Source organism: Eucyclogobius newberryi, unplaced genomic scaffold, assembly GCF_026437365.1.
Source record: "Eucyclogobius newberryi isolate DKJ021-1_F unplaced genomic scaffold, fEucNew1.0.hap1 SCAF_11, whole genome shotgun sequence".
NCBI classification, from domain to species: domain Eukaryota; kingdom Metazoa; phylum Chordata; class Actinopteri; order Gobiiformes; family Gobiidae; genus Eucyclogobius; species Eucyclogobius newberryi.
This window is the reverse complement of record NW_027315735.1, coordinates 18,769,124-18,795,940: the sequence shown is the minus strand read 5'-3', so window position 1 is coordinate 18,795,940 and position 26,817 is coordinate 18,769,124. Positions and strand designations below refer to the sequence as shown.

The following is a 26,817-nucleotide window of genomic DNA, read 5'->3' as shown; positions in this document are numbered from 1 at the left end:
CCATCTGTATCCACCACTGTATATCTTTGATTATCAACTCTTTTTATAAAAGCATGAAACGCTTTACAAAGAAAATATGTTGGTGCACATTATAATTACACAAGACTTCATTTCAGAAATTGTGATTTTGTGGTTAAAACACTTTTTTCCATATGTGCAGCGCTGGAGATAACAGATTTTTCTTTTCATTACCATTATCAGAGATGTGATTGTGAAGCTTGTGTGACCTCCGCACAGCTGCACCTCATCTCGCCTCAGTCATCCACTTGAACAAACAGAAAAGATGAGGAGGAGAGAGACGCACAAGGAGAGCTCTGTCAGATAGATTAGACCATTCTTATTATATGAACCTCTTGGAGATGACACAAAACATGCTTAAAATTTCAAAGACACTCCAAAAACATGAATATGAATTGTATAAAAGGTTTGCATATGGAGTCAATATTCCATCTTTAGTAATTATAGTGCTTTGATTTTCGGTCATCATAAATGTACATTTAGACAGAGAGCCCTGGCATTTGCAGTTGAGTCCATTTTGGGAATACAAAAAAATCAAAATCCTCTTAAGTCTTCTTACTTTGCTATAAATGGACTGTGGAGTCTTTACACAATTATTAGTTTACTGGGTGCAGTTTTGAGCTGCTGCAAAAGGCACTATATTTATATAAGTCTAACTGACCAAATGACCGGCTCCATATGTACGCATGTGGATGTGGTGGTAAACTAGCAGGGCAGAGTGTGGTCAGGAACTTGGCTGTGTGGAGGACAGTGGAGGAGCGGCGAGCATTCTTGGATGGTGTGACAGACTCTCCAGCCTCCTGGTTCGATTTGTTGGAATGTGAGAGAGGAGGATTTTAGCACCATGCGAGCCACGCCAGAGTGCTGCAGACTTCATGCCATCTGTCTCAGCCTCCATCGTGCCAGTGCCAAACTACTCAGACCTTTATTTCCTCTCTCCGCATCTCCTTCTCATCCCTGTTCACAAGAGGAGTGCCCATACTGAGATCTGCCAGTGCAGCCCAGGGTACAAATGACTGGGCTTAATAAACACATTCACAAATCTCCAATGATTAAAATGTATTCTTGGAGCTGCTTGCCACCGAGCCCTCATGGACCCAAAAAGTGTGTTCAGTAGGCCTGCCATTTGTTACTGACCAGTGGGGAAAGACGAGATCTGCTGATCCGCTCAACTTAAAACATGTTTGAAGGAAGAGCCAAAAGTGCACTTACATTACTTTTTTAAAGTTCCCTTAAATTACTTTTTTAAAGTTCCCTTAAATTACTTGTTTTTAAAAACAACCCCTTTCACAGAGGGAATTTAAATTGAAGTTTGAGAAAAAACATTTGTGACATTTGTGATGCCGCAATACAGCTAAATAAGTGACACTTTTTTTAATGCGCGCATACATTTTGTGTTTTCAATATATTTGTGATCACTCCCCAGGTCAAACTAACAGTGTTCGTTTGAGTAGTTATAGAACATTATATATGTATACATTAAATGCGATTGTTCAAACATAACAGAGCTAAAATTTAGAAGTACTAAATCCATTTAATCTGTAATGAAAGTAAACAACCATAAAAGCTGCTTAAAAGAAAATATTGATACTTGATACTTTTTATTTTATTTTGCTTTTTAAGTTATGTGGAAAAGACTTATTTGCAACTCTCCTATTTTGACAGAGGCTCCTGAGAACACTCTGTCCCTTCTGCATGTCCTTCATATCCTGAGAAGAGAACGGAGCACATACCTCGGCTTGTTGTCATCCCAGCAGAGTCCAGGAGCTAAGAGGACTTTGAAGTTCTGACCTAGTCCAGGTCGGTTCTGAATCGATCCTTGTGGAGGTGGTTCTTGTGGACTAAAGAGACTGCATGACCACCTGACATTTCGCGCTCTACACTGTGAACACGCCGTGCCATTTTCATTTGAAACTTTCAACTGGATCAAGTTTTCTATAAAGTAACTTATAACTCAATGTACATTCTAATTAAATAAGAGTGATTACTTTACCATTATTATCAGTATTAGTTGTCTTATGCCAGCTATTTTTATTATTATTATTTTATTTTATCTTTATTTTTATTTTCTGCCATTCCCTATTAAGATATGAGAGGACCTGTTTACAGGAGTTTTGTTCATAAGAGTTTTTGTTTTTGTTTATAAGAGTTCTTCCATAAGTTATCTGTCCTTTCCCCCTGTATCTACCTGCGCTGTAACACCAAAATTCCCCCATGTGTGGACAATAAAGGCATATCTTATCTTACCTTATCTAATTGACATGTTGCCAATGAATAAATTACCAATACAAGTTTTGTTTATCATTTGTTCACATTTTGTTCATTGTTGTCAATGTGGTTCAACTGTAAAAGGGTAAAACAGCACATTGTGCTTTGTGTTCGTATGAAAATGTCTGCTAATTGTTTTTGCTTTAAAGTAAGTGAATAAGTGCTTTTCTCCTGCTTTGTTTTGATCAACTTCTGTCTTCGCCATTGTTGCAACATCATTTTCCGAAAGGAGAACTTAATCATTGCAATCTACGAGTAAATATACACACTACATACTAATTGGATTACTCTTTTGATCCGCACACAGCGAGTCCGTATTTAAATGCTCTTAATCTCGGGGAACATTTTCTCTGGTGCTGTGTATGAAACCAGCTTCTGTGACTGTGCTCATCTATGTATGTTTACTTCTCCTAACATCCAAGCCAACTCCCGCATGCATCCACACAGATTAAAATGGATCATGCCCCGCGCGCCCCCTCCCTCACCCCTCACCCCTCCTCCCACCTCCAAACCTCCTCCAGGCACTAAAATGAAAGCACTAAGAAATGAAGACATGTGTGATATCCACCTCAGCCAATGGCATCCGAGCGTCACATACACTCTGGCCTCTGATAGGTCCTTGTCGCTCCTCTTAATCTTTTTTTCCCCTTCTTCTTTAAGTGCCTGTGATCCTCCTCTCAAAACAAACCGGCCAATCACGTGGCAGGACCCGAGCTGTTGGGGAGGGATGAAGGCAAGTGAAGCATGGAAGATGTAGTTTTGGAAGGAGAGAAAAGAACCACCAGAAGCTGACAGTGGTGTGAGCAGGAGCCAGGCTGTTATTATTAATAAAGCATTAAAAACGTGCGCACATCAAAGCGTACAGGGGGCTATGCTATCATACATGAAAGTAACGCACTATGGCTTAATGTTTCCTAAGGCGTGTTATGGTGACGCTGCTGCTTTGATTTGAAATGCATTGTGTGGAGAATGGATTTACAGGAGCGGAGGAGAGAAGGGAGGGGAAAGTGTGTAGTGTGAGTGCAGCGGGCCGTCATTTCAAAACATGACCTCGCCTGATCTTCAAAGTCAGTTTGCTACCTGCTTCTTAAACTTTAAGAGCATATTTTGAGAGCCAGGTGCCGGAGACAGAACAAGTAATCACACACAATGCACTCTTTGTTAGAACGGTTTGCACAGAATTCCCCAATTGTCTTGTGCGCCCGCTCCCATCCAGGCTCACAGGAAGTAAGGCTCGTCTCTCCTCGTCTCTCCTCGCACCCCCATGGCCAGGTAATTATTCTAATCTACCTTCCGTGTGCGCGGCAGCTCTTGTGGCACATGGCTCAGACCACCTCAGTGCCTTCATTATCGGAGCTGGAGTCACTAATGGCTTGACGTCCTCGCAGTGGAAGTCTACTGAAGGAGGAGGAGAGAGGAGCTGCCCTTCAGGGTAAAGACTCAATAATGTGGGACAATGTGCTCCAGTCCCTCAGCTTTGGCACCTTAAAAGTCGGTCCTTAATGATGGAGAAGAAGGCCAGCAGGGACCGGCGTCAAAGTCATGGCCTGCGGGAACAAAAAGGGATCTTTGTACTGGAGCTTGGTATCTGTCCGTATACCTTAAAGAAAATGAGAATATTGAAACAGTTTTAAGAGGGGGAAAAAAACAACTGCACAAAAGAGAATGATTGCATTACTGAAAATGTGTTCATGTGTAATTTTCTTATAATTGCACATACATTTTTCTCTACACTAAGAAAAACAAACATTTGTAACTATCTATCTATCTATAAATATAATTTTATTTTTAATTTTTAAACAAAGATCTACAACAACTGTGAAGCAGACGTTGTATGTCACATGTAAACGATATATCTAATTAAAAGAGTTGAAACCAAAATTATGCGATGAAACTGTCCCATCTTATATGTTTTAGTTATTAGAATAGTATTTTTTCTTGTAAAATACAGCTGTCACCTCACAGGACATCATACTAGTGCATATTCAAAGTTTTTCAGAAAAGTAGGATTTGTAAAAAGACCTGTAGCTAAACTTTGAACCTCAGAGATGGTTGTTTTAAAGAATGCAATTATTTTAATCACATACAGGAGACCCTTTGGATTACTGCATTGAACTTCTTATACCTCTTTTATATTTGAAGTAGAAGTAAAGGTGTAATTTTGCTGAAGAATCTTTACATACAAGAATGTATGTCTTATCTTTATGCCAACACCTTTGTCTCTGACACAAGTGCCTCATTCTAAGTTTTTTGACGTAAAGTGTTACAGTCATACACATGGCATTTTATTGCTTTTTGTTTAAATTCCCCCAAAAATAAAAAAAATAAAATTTGATGGTATAGAAGACAGTTTTGTGCACAGTTGAGATGAACTTTGGAGGACCAAAAACGTTAGTTGGAAAGTCAGCCAAATCGGATGAATACTGTCTGTGTCTGTGTGTGTGTGTGTGTTCAGTGTGTGTGTGTGTGTGTGTGTGTGTGTGCGTGTGTGTGTGTGTGTGTTCTGTGTGTGTGTGTGTGTGTGTGTGTGTTCTGCGTGTGTTCTGTGTGTTCTGTGTGTGTGTGTGTGTTCTGTGTGTGTTCTGTGTGTGTGTGTTCTGTGTGTGTGTGTGTTCTGTGTGTGTGTGTGTTCTGTGTGTGTGTGTGTGTGTGTGTGTGTGTGTGTGCGTGCGTGCGTGTCTGTGTGTGTTCTGTGTGTGTGTGTGTGTGTTCTGTGTGTGTGTGTGTGTGTTCTGTGTGTGTGTGTGTTCAGTGTGTGTGTGTGTGTGTGTGTTCTGCGTGTGTTCTGTGTGTGTGTGTGTGTGTGTTCTGTGTGTGTTCTGTGTGTGTGTGTTCTGTGTGTGTGTGTGTGTTCTGTGTGTGTTCTGTGTGTGTGTGTTCTGTGTGTGTGTGTGTTCTGTGTATGTGTGTGTTCTGTGTGTGTGTGTATGTGTGTTCTGTGTGTGTTCTGTGTGTGTGTGTGTGTTCTGTGTGTGTGTGTTCTGTGTGTGTGTGTCTGTGTGTGTGTGTTCTGTGTGTGTGTGTGTTCAGTGTGTGTGTGTGTGTGTGTGTGTTCTGTGTGTGTGTGTGTGTTCTGTGTGTGTTCTGTGTGTGTGTGTGTGTTCTGTGTGTGTGTGTTCTGTGTGTGTGTGTGTGTGTTCTGTGTGTGTGTGTGTGTTCTGTGTGTGTGTGTGTGTGTTTGTTTTAAAAAATAATAATAATATTAATAATAAAGGAATAATAATAATTATTATTATTATACTAATAATAGCAATAATAATAATAATAATAATAATAATGTAGAAAAAAGTTATTTAAAGTGATATGCCAAAATTGGATGTTTTGTGCACCAAGCCGTGTCGCTGAGTCTTTCATTCATTCATTTTCTACGCTTGTTCCCGTTAGGGCCCTATCTCAGTGACTTTGGGCTTTAAGCGGGGTACATCCTGGACAGGCCCAGCTCATCACAGGGTTAACACAGAGACATAGACACACAGACAAACATTCACTCTCACATTCATTCACAATCTTGCCTGAAACAGGCACGGAGGAAGCTGGAGAACCCGGAAAGAACCCACGGAAACACGGGGAGGACTCCACCTGACTCAAACTCTGAGGGATCATCTGAACCAGGAATCAAATCTAGGATCTCCTTCTGGGAGGCGAGAGCTGTGACTTGTTTCATGAATTAAAACTACTACATTGTGAAGCTAAAATAAGAATATTGGGGAGTGCAGTGACAGTAAAATAGTTGTGAAGACCATGTGGAAAGAGTTAGTTTGTCTCTTGCGCTGTCAATTTTGCCCTCTGACAACTTGCCCTTCTTCACTTAACTACCACAAAAGAAGTTCTAACTCTTCAGGAAGGGCAAGAAACAAGGATAAACGAGCACACATAAGCTACAAGGAACTTCATACAACCTGTGCTTGTTGCTTGCTGAAAGATCAAGATATTAATGGACTCCAAGTGGCAAACCAAGATGACTACGTGGAGCTCAGAGAAAAGCGCATCCACATGTATGGACACAGAGTTGTGTTTGTAACCTGACAGAACATACAGAAGGACTGGGGGTGGAGGAGATACACTTTCACTTTTTTCTGACAAACGACACCCTGACAGTTGGAAAAAATGTTGGGGTCCCTGAACAGATTTCTCAGTTATAAAAATAAAATGTGTTGGATCATAGACAAAGACAGACATTTTACAATCTACTTTTGAACCCCAATGAGAGCGGTGACAAATGCCACCCCACCCCCTCTCCGTCTGTGCCATGATTGTTGTTGTTCTCCAGAAATGTCATATAGTTAAGAGGTGATAAATCTATATGGCACAAACACACAGCTTCTTCCAAGTCCACATATAGGACTGACACAGATTGAGACGGTTCTGCCGACTTTAGACTTGTGCGGATTTGTGTCAGAGAAGGTACTCGAATGTGTTGCCCTTGAGGTTAAAAACATACAGTGCGATTTGAATATGGCAGACAAAGGTCATAAATGTGTGAAGAATGTATGGTCACCACATTCTAGTGTTTCCAGTCACATCCCCACTTAAACTAATTAATTAATCAATCAATTAATCAATCAATCAATCAATCAATCAATCAATCAATCAATCAGTAACAGCCTCACAAATCCCTTGACTATGTCTGTCTTGGAATGGCACCAGTGCATTTCAAACTGCAGATAATGCAACAATTATATTAATATATAGTATAAATGAGTATCATAAGTTTTCTAACTCCCTGTATGTGGTCAGTGAGTGGTCCCCACGAGGCCACGTTCAGTCAGCAATAGTCTGTGTGCAGTGGAGGTTAGTAACATGTACATTCACAAATGATTGAATTAAATAAAATTAATTAAATGTATATATGTGTGTGTGTGTGTACAGATGTTATACATAAATACAGTGTTTGTGGGGTAACACATAATACCTAAGACACTGACTAGACGTCTCCACACAAAAGGAAAAGGAATAGTGCAGGTTTATAAAATCTATAACAAACACAGTAGCTCTGGCTTTGTTTGTTTCCGATGCTACTGAATATTTATTTATATATATTTACATGTACTGTAAGTAAAATGTATGTTTAGTATGATGCATATCTGTTCATGAAATCAAAAAATCACAAAGGTGAAAAAAGAGTCATTACACAGAGAATAACTGGTGGTGTCTGTAACATACACACAATACTCTGCATATGGGATGTGTAGCAGCCTTATGTAAGCGGTGACCCACATTATTGGAAACCGTTATGCAATAGACTAACTTAAAGCGAGCACTGGTTTCCAGAAATGAAGCCTCACAGTGATTATGCTATGAGCTCATGAAGAGGATTTCGGGGGCTGCCATGTGAGAAGAGGACTCACAATAGTGTTTGTGATCAGCCACCTCACTGCTCACATTAGAGCATGAGACAAAGGACAAGGTCAAATGTTTCTTCAGAATCTCTCTAGAACACACTTTCCGTTTCAGATCCGGAGTTCGGTTTTGCACCCACATTTAAGGAGCAGAGGTGACAGGGCTCGTAGATGTGAATGCACTGCAGCATTTACCAGCAGCTTCTCTCTGTGGGGTTCAAGCAGACTGTCATGAAGACGCGCTACAGCTTGTGTCAGTGCTGTTGTCATAACACTCCATCCTATAAGGGTTTTCCTCAGCTGGAATCAAATAGACTATAAATAAATATGCTAAAACTAGCTCCAGTGTGTTCAGGATGCCTTTTTTTCCCATTCCACACAGAAATCTTCCTTGAAGGTTATGGAAGAAAATATTAGACTCTTCGTTTTTTTTGTTATTTTTTTTACTTTTCTCAGGTCCAACTTCAGCAGGTACGGCTTCTCTAAGAGGTCCTCTTCATCATCCGATGTCATGGCGTGTCACTGAATAACATGAGGTAATGAACCCCAGTGTTGTGTGAGCAGAGGAATATTGCACCGCGCCTTCACACACAACAGAAACCCACCTACCATGAGAAGAATATTGAAGCAATGTGTTCTTTTGCTTTCAGCAGCATTGCTTTGACACAGCCAAAATAGACTCCATCTCACATGTGCTTCTCACAAACAAAGTGTGACCCAGCTAGCAGAGGAGATATAGTCAACACACATACAGTCCTATCATTCTTGCACTAAAACTAACCACCATACTCTTGTTATCGTGTTATGTCATGTGTATATTAAGTTACAAAAAGATTATTTCTTCAGATAAAGGACACGTTATTCAATTGTCATGAAGTAGGCAGAGATATGTAAATGATGGTAAGAAAAATCTTCTAAAGATTTCTCACCACCTTGCAACATATTTCAACCCTCACATATTTTAATGTGTGTACTATAAGTTAGATCTGATTTAGCAGTGTGCTAGGTGTGCCTCTATCCTTCCTCACAAGAGTGTAATGCAAACAATAGCGCACATTAAACCATGACAATAGAGCAGTATTAGTCGACAGCCTGAGTCAATACACCCCACTGCGCTGCATGTCTTCTTACAAACACAAGCAATTGCTTCGGCAGGCCCAGCTCCACATAGAAACATCAATTACAGTAAATTACACCAAAACAGTGTGTAACACTTCTATTTGTTTAATCTCCTGAGTAGTTGGAAGTGTTTTGGATAAAAGCGAAGAACTGAAGTAGGATAAAGTTCAATAGCTCTGAGACACGTGGCCTATCTTGTTTGGCCATGTTTATGCATAGAATGTGAGCAGTTTATTTTAGTTTGCATCCCTGGAATGCACTTCAAAAGCATCAATAAAAACTATGAAGTTCAAACACTAAGCGTTAAAATATTATACATCAAATGATACAAATGTGAGTCACACAACACGGTGACACTTCAAATCTGTTTACATATGCAACTGTATGTATATTTATATATATATATATATATATATATATATATATATATATATATATATATATATATATATATATATAGAAGTCAAGTAGCTCTTAACTTAGGGGCGACACAAAACAAAGCCGTGTTTAAGACGTTACATTTAGTGTTGTTTTATGTATATTAATAAATATATGAAAAACTATGTTTACGTGCTGCCAAACTTCCCAAGAATTGAACTGAAGACAGTATTGGATGAGAGTGTTTTGGTAAACTTTGGACACGACTGTTGGTGATGACGCTGGGGACAGATGAAGACTGTCTGAGGGAAGGAGGGGGCAGTAAATGAAAGACAAATGCGAGTAGTGCCCACTCAGCTATTTTCCCAGTCAAGATCAAAGGCGTGCCGAACTGGCCGCTCCACGGGAAACTTGAGCTGGCTCCTGTCTTTGTTTGTTGTTGCTAGGAAACCTGCATAAGGCTGCAAGTGTTTGCAGTGGGGTACAACATAAAAAAACATTTCCAAGATAAATTTTGAAGAGAGACATGTATTTGTGTCCTGAGTTTTCAATTTACCCAGAACATAGAAAAAACAACAATACACATGTGTTTTAGTGATGGAATATAATTTATTTTCACTTTGTTGAAAACAGAAACATAAAGTGTAGAGGCTTCAGTGTGCACAACTCGCAAAGACAGTATCAGTGCTTTTCCATCAAATTTTTTGCAAAACAACACTTTGTGTGCTAATATGCAGCGAGCTACAGCATGTGAAATTTCACACTGTGCACAAAAACAACTTAAAGAGAGTTGGATATTTGTAAGCTATGGCTGTGCTTTCCAGCAAAGCTAATTATGATGCTGTTATCTATTAATGGGCCCCATGACAGTAAGGGTGGCTAGACATGTGTCACACAGAGCTCATTACATATCATTAGTTCAACACTCCAATAATGTCTACACCTGCTGAGCGCAAGATAATGACTTGGCCCCTGATATTTGCAGGACTATTGTCTCAGAGTGAAGCACCACCAGGAGGATATGTGTGGCACAGCCCAACCAAATAAAACGAACTTTAATGTATGGTACACGCAACAACTTATATCTTTAGATATTAGTTAAGTAGTTCGCATGATTCCATGATATCATTATTATTGAATAACTTCCATATATCTATTTTTAATTAGGATTCTGTCCATTTAAATTAGATCTATAGCAACAAATTAATCACACCTAATTCAATCATAATAACGCTCAAAATCATTGCTCTTTTAGAAGAAGGTCAGAGTTTTCTTACATTTATAGAACTTCTCAGTGCAATATGAAATTCAAAGTGACCTTCAGTTTCTGAACCGTAGATGAGGATGGTGCTGTGGCTGCCTCGTGTGTTCATTACAGCAGCCAACTGGCTCTCCACAAGCATCCGTCTGCCACACTGACAGCGACAAGGCATGGGATGAAAAACGAAATATATACCAAGCCAAAGGATAATACAAATAATAATAATGCAAAATAATGTCATCAATATGAAATATTACAGATGACATATAATGCTTTTTATTGGCTATTTAGTACTAAATGACATATAGATGATGATTTTACATTGTGTTCAGTGTAAATCTTAATATTTTACCATTGACTTCCTGTTTTCACCACAGAAAGCAGCAGATTTTCATTTTCATGTTTTTGTAGGTAGGTAGAGCACTCCAAGTCAATACCGGATTCTGCAAACAAGCGTGAACCAACTATGAGTGAGTTAATGATGAGGGAACATATAACATTCAAACAAAAAATCATAAAAGTCATGTTTGAAAGGCCCTCAGTGTCGGGAACTGTTTGTAGGACATCTGCCTTTTCATCGTTCAGGGACACCATTTCCTAGATGGAGAGAAGAGACAAGATAGTATCCTCTGAAACCAACAAGACCTTAATATGACCTACATCCCAGAGAGGCTTATGATAACCCTCTAGAGCTGCACTACAATTGTCGAGCTTTAGCGAACTGCTCCAAGACCCAACATGTGAATAGCCATTTCATGGGACAAGGAGGCTAATCCAGAGAAGCAATTGTTTTGAGTAAGCTGTCACCCAGAGGTCCGCCCTTATATATGACATCACAGCACCCAGCCAGTCTGCTGTCTACGCTCATTTAACCGCACCTATGGGCCATGCACACACAACACAACACCACAATAAAGCTGTTATAATGTGACTTTTTACTTTCAAGTGATACAAACAGGTCACTAAACAATGTAAATGTAAGCATGATGATGATTGTAGATTCATTATCTAAAAAAGTGCAGACATGACTGAAAAAGTTTTTTTTCTCTCTCTTTTTCTATTAGTTTAGTTCAAATGCCGTTGGTTGCTTTATTACATCTTTTGAGATTGCTATAACCAATAATATATTTTGTTAAGTGGTAAAATGTGAGATCATAGGTGATTTTACTTTTTGTGGAAGTAATATAAAGATTTACATAGGTAGGAACATGTTGAACATAGTCTACAGTTCTAAGGGTAACAAAGTAGGCACACAGTTCACCTCGGCTCTGTCCATGACTGCAGTTTGAACCCATTCCCCACTGAGACAATAAAATGGCTGGTTGACTATAGGACCAGCAGGTTTATAACTCTGAGGGGTAAAACTATAAAGTGTGTTAGAAAATAAAGATTTAGTAACGGTGCAAGTTTGGAATGCTCCATTTGGGGTTTGTCGGTTAGAGTAACTTCTAAATTCCCCTCAGGACAAATGAGAAAATACAAGTGGAGCAGTATACTGAAAACAATAGAGATGTCACAGTGAATCACACTCTTAAACTGCTGGGCCAATGATTACTTAGGCAGTTAATGACATGAACTAGCCCTGGTTAAATAATATGGGATCATAAATGTCTGGCAGCTTCTATTGCAGTTTAATAGGCTTTTACCGGCTTATACAATCTGACTGTAATATCCCTGAGATTGAATCATTTGTTTGCAGAACTCTGCTGCACATGCTCTTTTGTACAACTGAGAATAAATGTTTTGTCAATTTAAGCATGTTTTTGTGAGACTGAACCATGTTGAATAGTTTTGAATAAAGCGTAATAAAGTTGAATATATACGGATTCAAACACAAGGGAAACATTTTTTTAAATCCCTTTGTGGGAAAAACTAAGGTTCTCTCATTTTAGAGGTTTAGAAGGTCCAGCAGGACATTATCTGTGTGACACATTATTATTCATTCTTTTTATTTGACTTTATCAATAAAATAGAATATTATGTGTATTAAATGTGTATTGTATATTCTATTGAGACAATAATCTATAAGACACATTGAAATATAAAAAGCATTTAATAATTAATAAACTGTAAAGTGTAAAATGCAGATGTTGGATTGTTGATCAGTTGTCCAATGAACATGACATTTTTCTTAAATAAAGAAATAAAGTTGAAGGGACACCTGTTAGTAATGTAAAAGAACAAAATAAAATATTTTATGATAAAACACACTTCAATATAAATTGTAATGGATAAAAGCTTAAGTATGGACAATGGCTGACTGGTGCATTATTATAGGTGTATTAGAACAGCCCTGGTCTTTTCTTATTGTAAGTGGAGAGGATTTAGCCCATTCTCTCTACAAAAGTATTAAGTGCAAAGCGTAAAGGCGGTCATCAGAGAAGAGAGCTGACGTCACGGTTCAGGAGTCACCCGCCGTGTGTTTGGCGTCTCCCACTGAAGACTTATCTGCAAAGAAGTTCCAGCGCACAATGTGGGTGGACAGGCCGTGAAACTACTATCATCATCAGTTCTGAGTGAAAAAAAGAAAACATATCTCGCACCAAAAGGAGGCTCATTCCAATTCAGCTGCGTTGTTAGGACAACGAGAACCATCCCTCAGATGATTAGTTCCACTTCAAAAGAATTTACTTTCCGCAGTGGAAACGTCCCCCTTTTGTGTCCTTACACAGGGCTTTCTCAGTCCCAAAGAAGAATCGTATGTTTAGTCAGCCTGTTTATTATTCCTTCTGTTCACACTACAATTGTATTAAATAAATAGAGTGCCACTAACAAAGGCCTATTAGCTCATAAACATGTCCTGCTACACACAGGAAGGCTAAATCACAGTCTGCACAAGAATTAAGATACCTTAGATCCCCGTAAAGGCAGCATGCTCCCGTCGCTCATTTCACATGTTTGCTTCATGTTTCAGCAAAAAGATGCTTGTTTCATGCACTCCTATGCAAAACTTTGTCTAGCACCGAGCTCTTTGAGAGTTTAGTGCAAATCAAGTGACCGATGCCAGTCATGCAGTAAGTGGGCCCCAACAAAACACAGTCATATGTAGAAGTTAGCATGTCTATGCCTGCTTAAAATGTAATTATTGAACTAAAATAAAGCTTAGTTTTAATAGATATAATACAGGTGCTATTTGTAAATGTTTTGAAAGTAAATCAAAAGACTTTTATAAGTTAGCATTCTTGCAAAGCATAAATGTAAAGAATACAGGCATTTATCTCTCTAGCAGCATTAGTCTATGGAGGCTCTATGCTTATCTTGCTCTTAGCTGTTGATCAAAAATACTGATTGTTCCCATTCAGTAATGCCAAGTGTGTTTGTTATGAACATCAAAGACTGGCTCGTGCCTTCATAGCCCAAAAGTTGAGTTTTTTGAGGACACAATCAGAATGCAGAGGAGCGAGGTCTCCGATTGAGCTGGTTCACAGATAAACAGACATCTCGCCTGAGCTCCATTCAAGAAGGGTGGAGGAACATGTTGAACACACCTAAACGCACATGAGTGGGATCAGGATAAAAAGAGGTTTTCCTGACATTGGCAGCTGTGACAAGCTGGATCTTTCTGCTAGACTTTTCCCGTCAAATAGTAAACTTTTGTGACTTACTTTAACTGAATCTCTGATTTAACTTTCCTTTCAGTTACTTTTCCTGCCTTTTACACATTGTTAATACCTGTTAAAGATGTACAAAAAAATTAGGCAAAACGTTGAGCAGTCGAGACTTCTTTTTGTGCAAAAATCCACAAAATTGTAGGTGCAGTAAATGCTAATGAAGTGGTTTAGAAACTCTTTATTATAACTACATGAGCTCAAATTCTCCAAAGAAGTATTGAGAGTATAGTTAAATGTTTTAAAAGGGTTAATTCATGATTTCAATGATAAAATAATTACGCATTGTTTTGAATGTGAGGGACATAAAACTTTCACTCATTATTGTTATTCATACTATCACATTCCACTTAACTGCATCATTTCACAGCAGCTGATGGGTTTTTAATAGAGACTGAGGGCTCTTCACACAGTTTGTATGGACATATCAAGTCATCATAACAATTTATATTTGCATAGCTGTACTCTTAAAGACACTGAATGAACATAAATGTGCCGCAATAGTACAATGTTTATCAGGATTATGACATTCTTTAGTACTTAACTTAATACCCTGTGTGTGCAATTATTTAATTTAATTGTTACGTGTCATTACGTCTGTGTCATTACGTGTATTCGAATATATCAGCATTTTAAACAAAACAACATAAAGTGCAACAATGTGTTGTCTTGTGTTACTTCCTGACCCCCGTGACTTTTTATGGAAATTGAAACATCTCTAATCCTTGGCTACTAAATAATAAAGTGTCATACTTCAATGCTTTCAGTGGTCCAATATGGATGTGTCTTTGATGAGTGCATGTTGGAGGCTGAAGATTTGCTGGATGTGTGCCTGGTGTGGCTCAGGAGCAGCGTGCCTCTCTTCATGATCAGTGATGGAGCCTCTTGGCACAGGACTCGCCAGCAGCACAGTCTTTAATGTCTCCAACTTTCAGGACTTTGATTTCTGATTGATGAGTAAGGTTGGTGCAATAACAGAATGACGCCACTGGTCATCTGGCTCGCGCGCCCCACAACAGGAAGAACCTCCACGTAACAAGACATATCAAGGATTTAGTATGTGGGAGTTCATCACATGAGAACCACTTCTGAACACTGTAGGTTGTAGATTTGCAATACATAACCTATCTATCTTTGATTTATTGCATGTTGTATTTATTGCCTCTGTGAAGCACTTTTTGGCTGTCGGGAAGTGCTACACGCATGCATTTGGATAGAATGAACAAAAGTGTGTAGAGTAGCCAAAAATACTCCAGTAAGATTTAAAAAAAAGTTAAAATAATATAAGGTAACTGGGAAAAAAAAGTGTGAAACAGAAGGAGAAAATACTCAAGTAAGAGTAAAAATGTATTTGCGTAAACTAATTAAGTAAGAGTAATTGTAAGTGTTAGCGGTCCGGAAATAATATTTGAATTAGTATTATTTTGTAACATAATTGGAAGAAGAAAAACTTGTGGTATTTCAAAAGGATATAGAAACAACAATTAGAAAAACAAACTCATATCTGAAGGAGCAGTGCAAGAAACACAGATGTTCAAATCATTTAATGCTGTCAACATAAAGCTTTTTGTCACTTACACGCTCATTCACAGTGGGAAACCTTTTACTCAAGTGAGAGAACTGTTACGTCAAACAAGGTATTACTCATGTAGTAGTAAAAGACTTTAAAAAGTTTTTCAAAGAGTAAATGCAGCTCAGTACTTCCCACCAATTAATTCCATGCCATTCATCACATTAAATCCTCTGAAGATCAGGTCACTCTTTGTACATCATTTCTTCATTTTTCACATTTAATGCCAGGCTTACATTTGCATCCATCCAACAGGCCGTTAACAACAATAAAAGATTGTAAACACGCTGCATTCTGGACTTTGAACATTCCTGAAAAATAATGGGTAAATTACAGACTGACCAATTACTCTAAATAAAATAGAAAACATTCATAATTAAGAGCAAAATAACACAATATAATTACTTCTTTTATGCCAAGTGTGGGATGAAATGACGTTAAAAAGAAATATTACTCAACAGCAACTAAGTGCCTCTTTCAGCTCTTCAATTAAATTTAGGATTTTAAGCTGCCTTTTTATTTCTTGTTTTGATCGCTCATCACACGCACTGAGGCATAAGCATTGCACATTCATTTAACACCGAAGAGAGCTGTCATTTACTCACTCCCATGGTGCACTCTGGTGTTGTCGCGGGCGCGTCCATGGGGCCTTGCCTGCTGCTGATGATGGCAGCTCTAATTGACAGCGGTGCTAAAGGACGTGTTAGCAGAAGTGCAGCTCACCATCCGTCCAGGTGTGCGAGGTGTGAGAGGAGCTGTTAAACTGGCGCTGACGATCGATGCGGGCTGCTGTTGTGAGCGAGAACTTTCCCGGGAAACACGACTAACGGTGGCATCGCGACTTGTCAAGTGTGATGTTTCGACGACTGCATTTGGGGACGCCTGCACTCACAAACACTTATAAACTGTTTGGTTTATCCCTCTCTTCTCCCTTTGGCATCCTCTGATGAAACATGAAGTAATCTTGGCCTTTCCCAAATGAGATGGTAATGGTATCACTCAGGGAATTCAATAGCACACAACAGCACCTATGAGCAACCGCAAATAGGACTATTAATAGGCCTTTCTCTTAACTCCATATTATAGGCTTGAAAAATGAGATCAACTAAATGGGTCAGTGGGATTTCAGCGGGAAAAGAGACAGGGGAGGAAAATATGTTCGCTGACGACAGATCTAAAGGCAAAAGCTAATAAGAAAATGATTTGGGCAAAGTAACAGCTCAGAAGTTTAATTAACAGAGCCGGTGTGTGGTGATTGAAAAGGGATACATGTCCACGTTTGCATGCATGCAGCGTCTAATTATTTTCAACTCCTTGATTGTCTAAATAGGCTTCATAAATAAAAGCACAAGTGACTCGGAAGCGTTCAAAGGAAGTTATTTTAGAAATGGAGAATGATCAAAGGGCATTTTTTTCTTCCTGCTATTTTCCTTTCTTTTTTTGGGGAAATTGTGTGATCTGTGAGCGTGAGTACATAGGGACTTGGTGGCCTAGGATTCATATTAACTTTGGAGGGGACTAACAGTTCTCCACCCAAACATCTGGCTCTCTCTGGGGACAATTAAAGACATTTATTAGTTTGATGAAAGATGGCGGGTGTGATATGCTATGATATAATGTGGTAGCAAGTGATGTGTTTGTGGTACAGCACAATATTAAAGCTGGTTTAATTATGAAGTTGGTTAATAAAGAGCGTTTTAGGTAATTATGTCAGAGGGGGCGCTTTGCCACCGGCATCTTGCACACGTGTATGTAATATCAACCTCTTGCACTGGCCCGATCTGTTCTGGTGCTTCTATGAAGCCGTTAGTTTCTGGTGTTGATAAAAAACATAATCATACTAACAATACTAATGCTATTAATGCTATTAATAATATGGAAAACATTTTTTTAAACATGATAATTCAACTGTAACTATAACTGAATATGTGTGTGTGCGTTCTTTTCATGCTTCATTTCATTTGCATGCTTTAAAAATACATGAATGAATGGAACCCTAACAAAGTGGTACAAATCATTATTTGAGGTTCATCCAATAAATCAACCAAAACATGGGCAAGATTTAAATTTAATATCCACAAAATATAATTTGCAAATCTAATTGTTCTTCATTTATATTGCCTACATTATTTGTATTGTATATTACATGTCTCTCTTATGTGCAGCCAAGTGACTTTATGGACATAATTATTAAGCTGTGGGCAGAAATGCTTGATGCTAACTATAAAATAAAAACTAAACTGTAATATAATTACATTGAAATTGTCCATTTTAGCATGAGAATGGAGAAAAAATATATAAAGTCACGACATCAGAAATTGATGCAATTGACATAGAGACAAATGCATTGCCTCGACCTTATTGTAAATCCAAATTTGTTGTGACATTAGACTGATCCTCAGAGTCTCTGTGTTAAAGGTAAATCCCTATTTGAAGGTCATCTCGGTGGATTTATATCATTGGTGATACACTAAAACCTGCATACCTTTGTAAGCATAACGCACGCACACACACACACACACACACACACGCAAGGGCATTACCATACATTAGCATAGGCCCAACGTGAGGTTAGGTTGCTCTATTGATCTTCAAAAAGATAAAAAGACAGTCCACAACTTTTCTGAATCCTTTACCTGGACTCCTCAAAGGCACCACTGGATAATGATTGCCCCTGATGCTTTACCCTTTGGTTAAATGTAAAATACTTCCGTCAACAGTGAGACATTTAAATGGTAATTGAAATATTTATTGAAGACATTAAGTAAATAAAGATACCAGAAGCCTCAAAGTGCCTACATAAACTACTGAAGTGTTGTCACCAAATCACATGTATCCAATCCATTACTGTCACAGCCTAAGCAACACATCATGGCAGGGCCTGGCTTGGCCTAACTGTAATTGAAAAGGCCCAAAGGGAATTCCTGGCTGTGTGCAAGGCCTGTTACCCACATCCATCTCTGTACACTTAGGCCCGAGGGTGCTCTCCTTCACCAGAGGTTAACCGCTCACCCTCTTGGTGAAACATTTCTTGAAACATGCCCCATAATGAACAGCTCCAAATGACAAATGTTGGAAGTAAATCTACATAATTCTCTCAAATATAATACAATATATTTGATTATTTTAATCAAATACAATAAAATAATTGATATAAAATTACTATTTTAAAAAAGTGATGCACCACAAAGACTTTTTACACTACCAGGTACAGAGTCTGTCTAGTGAGGAACCCGGAGACCCGCTCGTGGTTGCACAGAAACCTTGGTCATGTGAGCTCTGTACCGGTGAAGTCCCATCTGTCACTCTAATACTTAGCACAACTTTAAAATGGAACATCATAGACGGCGCAAAATTCATAATGGAGCGAGAACTACAGAGTGTAATGTCCGAAGGTAACACAGACAGCACATGCAGGCCAGCTACCACTTACATTTACAGTTGTACAGAAAAATGGAGCTCTGTTCATCAAGAAAATAAGGCTTTTATATTGACAGTTGGATTGTGTGGCACAATATTATGGAAGATTATTTTGAATCATTTGAAATTAGATATAGTAAATCATTTCTATTTTGAATGTCATATCATTCTGAATACACTATTGAGTATATGTCTATAACTTTTGTTCAATATATTTTTGTTTTGGTAAAAAATATATAATTGTAAATTGGCCGTAATTGTATTATGTGTTTAATTCATTGTAAATATCTGTCCCAACTTTTTGAGCATTGGACTTATAATAGTAACTTATCAGGTCTAAAATAATTTGACCAAGAACAGCAAACACATGAAAACATGGGTGTTGAGCGAAATGGCCGGACTTCAGTGGGACGTGATCACAAACCCAATGCGTTCTTCAGATGTGGTGTTCACAGGCTTGATTACACAGCAGCCCTGCGATGCATACTGCAACAGATAAAATTAACACACACGATTACACAGGGCTTTGAAACAGCTTGGACCGCCGCTACTGTGATCCTCTTATTCAGAGTTACACCTCAAACAACACGCATTTCAGACAACATGAAAAGTGGAAGCTGAATTTTTATTGTTGGTAAGAGAAGTGAAAACTTTAACCAATAATAACTTTGTGTAACTTTACACGGTAAAAAATAATGAACTGATGCTTTAAATTGCAAAAAAATGAATAGGGGAATAGAGAAGTGCAGATATAGAGATTGATATTAATAAAAATAAAAGCTCATCTGGGATCCATAGCAACTGTAACGAAAGTGTATTTATGCTTTTTTGTGTTTTTTGGGTACAGAATAAAAAGTATTATTTGTATTCATCAAATCATTTTCAATATTTAAATAAAACGTGAAATGAAAAAAATAAGCTATTCCAATATTCCTTTTGAGGTGAAGTGTTTTGGCCGACACATAAGCAACGTGAGCTGTAGGCTTTATGTTTACAGTGGATGAAGCCTTCAGGAGTGAGAATAGAGGCCCACTTTCTTTAGCCCTGGTTTTGACTGGACCTAGCAGGGGGCTGGCACCAGTGAAATCCAAAAACCGCTGTGCAGGTAAAGACGAGGGGAACATGAAATAATAAGTAAGGCCTTTGTGTTTCTACTCGCAGATGTATGATTTATAAGCACGCCTCTGTACTGTACATGTTATTTAGACTATTGCATCATCTTACGTTTGTCCCACTTCTGAGGGCTGAGTTTCAAAAGCCTTATTAATTGTCAAGTTGTCAAATTATCACAGGCTTAGACATGAAACAGATTACCCGATAAATGTTCGTGAAAGCAATAAGTGACATATTCATCTTCTTCCGCTGTTTATTCACTGATGGAAAGACTTTAGTTGGACTCAAAATTCAATACTCGAGATCATGTTTTGCTTCATTGAAACAAATGGCCCCATTTGCATTGTTAGCAGTCAAGTTCAAATGCTCCACTCCATGTCTTATTATTCAACCCAAAATAAAGGAAATTACACAGTAGCTCCAGTGTTATTTTGTATCTTATGTTTTATAGAAATAAAAACTGCTTACCTTGAAATTAAACATTAGAGATGTATCACATGGTCAGAAGGATCTAAAGAGAAAGAGACACAAGGATTCAAGACCTGTAGAAGAAATAGGACATTAGTGAAATCTAGCAGCACTGTTGTAATGAACAAAGATCTAGAAAACAAACACGAAACAATCTTGACAATCTTTCCTGCCACTGGAACAATGTGGGAGACTCATAACCGCAGCTTGCACCCTGCATACAGAATAGTAAGACTGCATAGTGTAAGTTACGCAAGGTGTCATGCATGGTTATGATGATGTGTCAAAGAGCCACAGAGCCAGTGTGACAAAGCAGCCCACCCTCTGGTACACAGCTGGGGCTAAACCTCATGATGGCATGACATCCACCCAGGGGTGCACACTGACAAGTCAATGAAACCCAAGGTGCAATGGATCTATTTACACTCAGCTGATCAACACCCCATGTACCCTACCCAAAATGGCGCTCGCCGCTTGTTGCTAGGCAGAGAGCACTAGAGTAAAAATGGCGGCGGGAAGGGGGCAAAGGGGAAGCCAAGGTCCAATTGGTTGTGATTTTGGGGGTGTGTCAGAGTTCAATAATTACAGGAACATTACCACAGCTTGAAACACATACAGCACAAGTATTACAATGCACCAAGTATCCATACATTGGGTTTCACCTTATGGTCGCCGCCACCTGAAAATCCGCCGTCATCTTCCCTTTCTCTGAGAGTGAGGAGAAATATTTTATTATATATATATTGTTATTGCTACAATTTAAAATAGTTAGGACTACTGTTTTCATCACCAATCAGAAAGAGTTTTAAGGAAAGGTTTTTGGCATTTTTACACACAAACAGAAAATTCCAATAAGCTGTACCCATGGAGTTTAAAATTTGAATAAGAAAAATTGAATGTGAAGGGGAGACCAAAGTCAGACTCTAAAATACACACCACAACATTAAATTAATAACAAAATTCAACACTGCTTGAATGTGAATTACGTAAAAATAATGATCATCTAAATGATATTGGGCATCATAAAAAAGACTCTGCACCTTGACATTCACATGCATCCAGAGGACCATAAAACGGTCACTCACTAAAGCTTATTGCTTTGCATTCATAAGACAATTATAGTCTGAACAAAAGCTAATGGATAATATAGTCTATAAAATATGGATTGTGCAAAAATCCAGCTGTAATAAAATGAAACATGTGATCAATTGGCATAAAGGTCCACTGTTTATTATTTAAGAGACAAAGCACAAACTGATCAAATACTTTGCTGAGAATTGTGGCCCTATTGACCGGGAGGAAAATCATGGGGGGGTACATACATGTACATGTGTACATACATGGAAAAACATTGATGGTTTTATGCATTTGCCATATTACATTCAACAACATTAGATTACATTCAACAAGATGCCTACAGTTGAATTAACACAACATAACCTCTTTTAGCACTTTTGCTTTTTCTCTCACTATTCCCGACGTTTATGTTATAATAATGTAATAATACACAAATGTATAGGATATTTGTACTATAGGTCCTGTAGAATTATGATGAATAGTGATTTAATAGGCTTTGGAGCCATAAAGCGCACAGTGTGCTTAGAGGTCCTTTACAATATGAGATGCACATGTCACGAATGGTCTAATAACATACAGTGATAGAAGCGGGTTTGAGATTCAGGACTCAGGGCTGAAAAGGCCCAGAAGAGATCTCACATTGACGGAATGTTACATTGCTTTGGTGGAAAGGAATCGACGCCACTGTGACAAGTGTACCAGCCATTGACGAGGCTCTTCTGAAACGGAGAAGTGGAGAAAGTCCTCGAGCTCTGAGTGAACGCGTGCGGGGCCTGTCCACTTGTCTGTCCGTGCTGGCTCCGGTAAGAGCCCCGCTGCAGCAGAGGCTCCAGAAGAGGCCCCGCTCTGTGCGCGGAGTAGTCTACACTACTGTCAAATGAGTGATGTAGCCGTGACCTCAGGGCGTGCTCGTCGCGACTGCCCGTGTACAGGGGCACATCCTGATTGGTGGGGGTGTGGAGCGGCATGTGCTGACCTCCTTCCCGCGCGCGGCTTGACCTGCTCTCGGGCATGTGACCCTCATCTCCTAAGCGCACGTCGGTGCCTTTTTGGGGATGCTTGTTGCAGTGGAGCTTCATGTGCTTCCGCAGAGAGCTGGGGTGTGTGTAGCACTTGTCACAACCTCTGACCTTGCACACGTATGGTTTGTCACTGGAGTGCACGTGAGAGTGTTTCTTTCGGTCGCTGCTGTTGGCAAACCTTCGGCTGCAGCCCTCGAACTCACATTTAAAGGGTTTTTCACCTAAACAAGTGGAAAGAGAGATGACGCCCGTTATCAGATGCTCACAAAGCCCGCGCCTTTGTTTATACATCACAGCACACGGAGACATACGCGAACGTTCAGTGAGCAGAGCCTCAGAAAGTTTGAACATTCAGACAGTTTTTCCTACAGAATCGCAGAACCATTTAGGTTTTGGGCAGTGGAAAGGCGCAAAACGCTGTACGTAAAAGTGAAGAGGCCTTAGTGCACTATATATGGCCTGTAAACAATACTTTAATTAACGCGCTTACTTTTCTTTTCGCAGTTGCAAAGTGTTAATTATTAGGCTACGTAAATTGATTAAACTGGATTAATATTAATATTCGTAACAGATCGTTGTCATATTAGTGCATAACTGTGTCCAAGCAGCTCAATTGACAAACTAAAAGGAAAGATTTATTCCCTCCTTTTCCAAGAATTGAAGAGTTGGCTATTTGTATTCACAAATTTGAATGTGTCCTATATTTTGTGTGATCATTTCGTACACCTGTATTTTGATTTTACATCAATACAATTCCCAAATAATAGGCTAATGGAGGTATTTGTATACAGTTGCAGTGATAGCTTAATAGCTGTGACAAATCAATATGCCAAGAAACAAAAATATCAATCATGTAAATTGTTGTTCAACTGGCTGAGTTTTCAAGCATCGCTTCATTTCTTGCTACATCATTGTGTGTAGTGTTGTTCTTATGAGGAGAGTCCCTACGAGGCACATGCGCGTAAAGGCTACGTCACAGCTCTCCGGTGTCCCAGCATTTATTTATTAATTTAACTGAATGAAGAGGGAGAGACACTCCAACCAGCATCAGGCCTGACGCTCACCAGGCTCACCATGTGGTACAAGATTAGCTTTAGCTCAACTTCATAACTACATCAGCAAACAATCATGTATTATTATTATTATTACCATTATTATTATTATAATTATTACCATTATTATTATTATTATTATTATTGTTAATAATAACAATAATAATAATAATAATAATGGTCATCATCAGTATAATTCTCATTATTATTGTTAATTACTAACCTGTGTGCGTTCTCTTGTGGATCTTCAGATTTTCTGAACGAGCAAAGACTTTCTCACAGCCATGAAACGGGCATGGAAAGGGCTTCTCCCCAGTGTGAACTCTGACATGGTTCACGAGCTTGTATTTGGCTTTGAACGGCTTCCTGTCTCTCGGGCAGTCAACCCAGTAGCACACGTACTCGGAGTGCTCAGGTCCACCGACGTGCTCCACGGTCACATGGGTCACGAGCTCATACATGCTGCCGAAAGCTCTGGAGCATGGCACTTTTGCAGCCCCTTCGTGGCTGTTTGTCCACTTGCACAGTAGCTCGTGTTTTACATTCTGCTTGGAGCACCTGAAGAAAGCATCACTTGGCCCGCGCTGGATGGCCATGTTTAAGGGCTTGTAAAGCCCCAGAAACTGAGTGACAAGCTGCTGACTGTTGCCCTTGGGGCTGAGGCTCTGGCTGTAGGGGTGGGTCCGCGTTAGGATGTCTCCAGGTAGACCAAGCATCATCTGAGTCCCGTCAGTGGAGCCGTGGGCCTGCTCCTGGTAGCTGGAGAAAAAAGCATGGCTCCGATTGTCTCTGATGCCAGGAAAGTCTCGATACCTTTCAACGCCGCCATGTTGGTTAGCTCGTGGTGCCAGTTGATCAGTGACGGGTGGCATCCCTGCTCCAGAGAGACTGGGTCCAATCAGGATGCCCCGAGGGCTGTGCTCGAGCCGGTGGCTTGGGTATCCAGGGTCTGGAAAAGTAGCCACCGAGTGGTCAACATATGCACTGGACCTCGTCTCGGGGTAGTCTCGCAAATTGTGCGAGAGGCAGAGTTTTAAAGAAGTGCCAGTGGGGTGTCCCATGTGCTCCCCTGCCAAAGGTGGCAGCACCACGCTGGGATCAGTATTGCTCTCTCCGGGGTTGACGCAGGAGAGAGGGCAGCCACTAAACCTCGAAAGGCTTGTCATGTTTTGTTGTGAGTTTGGCTATGAGTTAGCGAAGTCAACCAACAGCTCTGAAGATGCACCTACAGGCGCACGGTCCATGTCCGTGGTGTATATCATCTGCATGTGAAATTCTTGGCTGTGAACTTCGCAAAAGCAGTAACCATACTCAATTTCGTTAAAGTTGGTGTGAGTCCCATGCCGTTCACTTTGCCCTCTTGATTTGTGGCAATAACCGTGGTAGTAAAATGCTTCGGAACAGGCCATGGTGCAATATAAAAGCACAGCAGGCAAACCTGCTTTTAAAAGGGGAGCTTTGGGATTGGTTGGAATGCGACGTGATTGACAGGCGCTGGGTTTGTTTTAAAAGGGACACGCAGGCATTCACCACACGACTCCGTTTTCAAATAATGCAGAGCAAATGCTTTGAAATGTGCCGCGATAAAATATTGCAGTCTAACTTTGCACAGACCCTTCAGTGTCTCTCCAAAAGCGTCGAGGACACAGCCTGGGTTATTGAGACAGAGCTATAAGCATGAGCAGGTTTTACACACACTCTGTGTCCTCAGTGCCACTCACAGTTCTGCACAATAATGCACAGTGTGTCCAGACTGATTATTGTAGATCATTCTAAGAACAGCGACATGGTAAATAAAATCAACTGTTCAATTTACAATTAGCCGGTTACGCATTTCTTTCCTGGCAAAGAGGTAAAGCTGCAAAAGTTACATAAAATTCTGAAACGCGAATAGGGAAACTTAAGGGTTGTCTGAGGACAACAGCCACTGAGAGACTTAGCTCACGTGGGCCACAGTCAAAAGTTGGATCCATATCGCAATTATTGCGTAAAAAAAGCTTCAACCTTAAGTGCAAACACAACGCAGGCCTAATATACAATTTACATAAACAATATAAAATGCCTTTTTTAAATAGCTAAAAGAGATGCAAAATAAAATAATCAATCATGCTGTATATTCTCAGTTTAGACCGATGCTTTGATTTATGTTATCCAGTTAAATATTTATACTAGGCTAAATACATTTAGGCCTAATTTAACCACCATGACGTTCAACCCTGGACCATGACCAGCTGTATCTAAAGTTAAAAAAAAAATACATTGCAAACACACAACCAGTTTAGTTTGTTAAAAAATATATATAATAAAAATATTTATTTTAAATATTAATATTATTATATATATATTTGTGTGTGTGTGTGTGTGTGTGTGTGTTGAATTTTACATAACAGTTTTGCACGCATTCTTGCCAAAAAACAGCCAATGTCTAAATAAAATGCAAAAATGCAATAGATATAATACAGTAAATACAAAATTATTGTGAGTTCCTGAGACTGACTGAACCATCAAACGAGTTGAAATAATGTACATTTGAAGATGATCTATAAGCTAAAGAAGAAAATGTCTGTAAATAACCAGATTTTTCAGATCAAACTGATGGACCAGACATTGGGAGTTAGACCTTGACCTCCAAATATACAAAGCAAAATAGGCATATCAGTATAGGCCAATATAGAAAGTCAGTGTTTCCTCTTTTTAAAGACTATTAAAGAAGATAAAGACGATTGGGATAATGGATTGAGAGAAAAATGACAAAGAAAAACATGCCCCAAATAATCTTTTACAATCCAAACAATAAGTGCTGGACAGAATTTCAACATTTCCAGTTAACTGTACACATTTATCAAAGCACGAAAATAATCAAGCCATCTTTTTTGTAACCAACAACAATCAATAAAATCAATACACAACTTGAAATCCCTCATATACCGGCCCTTTGAAAAGAGCGGCCAAGACTGGACCACAATCCACATAAGGAGTTATAATACAGTTCTAATTAAACTAATGTCCAACACATGGACAGCATAATTATTCAAAATAAATTAAGAGAATCGCAATGCACAAGCACGAAAAACTAAACCCTATAATCATGATCATTCAGTTCT

The 26,817-nt window shown here is 39.2% G+C and overlaps 2 protein-coding genes across 2 annotated transcripts in view; both read right to left on the bottom strand.

Annotated features, from left to right (window-relative positions):
• The window catches only part of arr3b (arrestin 3b, retinal (X-arrestin)), a 338,825-nt gene that overhangs the window by 293,882 nt on the left and 18,126 nt on the right, over positions 1–26,817 (bottom strand). The window lies entirely within an intron of this gene.
• Positions 21,913–25,098, bottom strand: zic6 (zic family member 6). The gene is made up of 2 exons (XM_072437065.1): positions 23,937–25,098; positions 21,913–22,882 (listed from the first exon to the last, which is right to left on the bottom strand). The coding sequence occupies exons 1-2, from the start codon at positions 24,877–24,879 to the stop codon at positions 22,275–22,277; spliced, it is 1,551 nt and encodes a 516-aa protein (XP_072293166.1). The 5' UTR covers positions 24,880–25,098; the 3' UTR covers positions 21,913–22,274.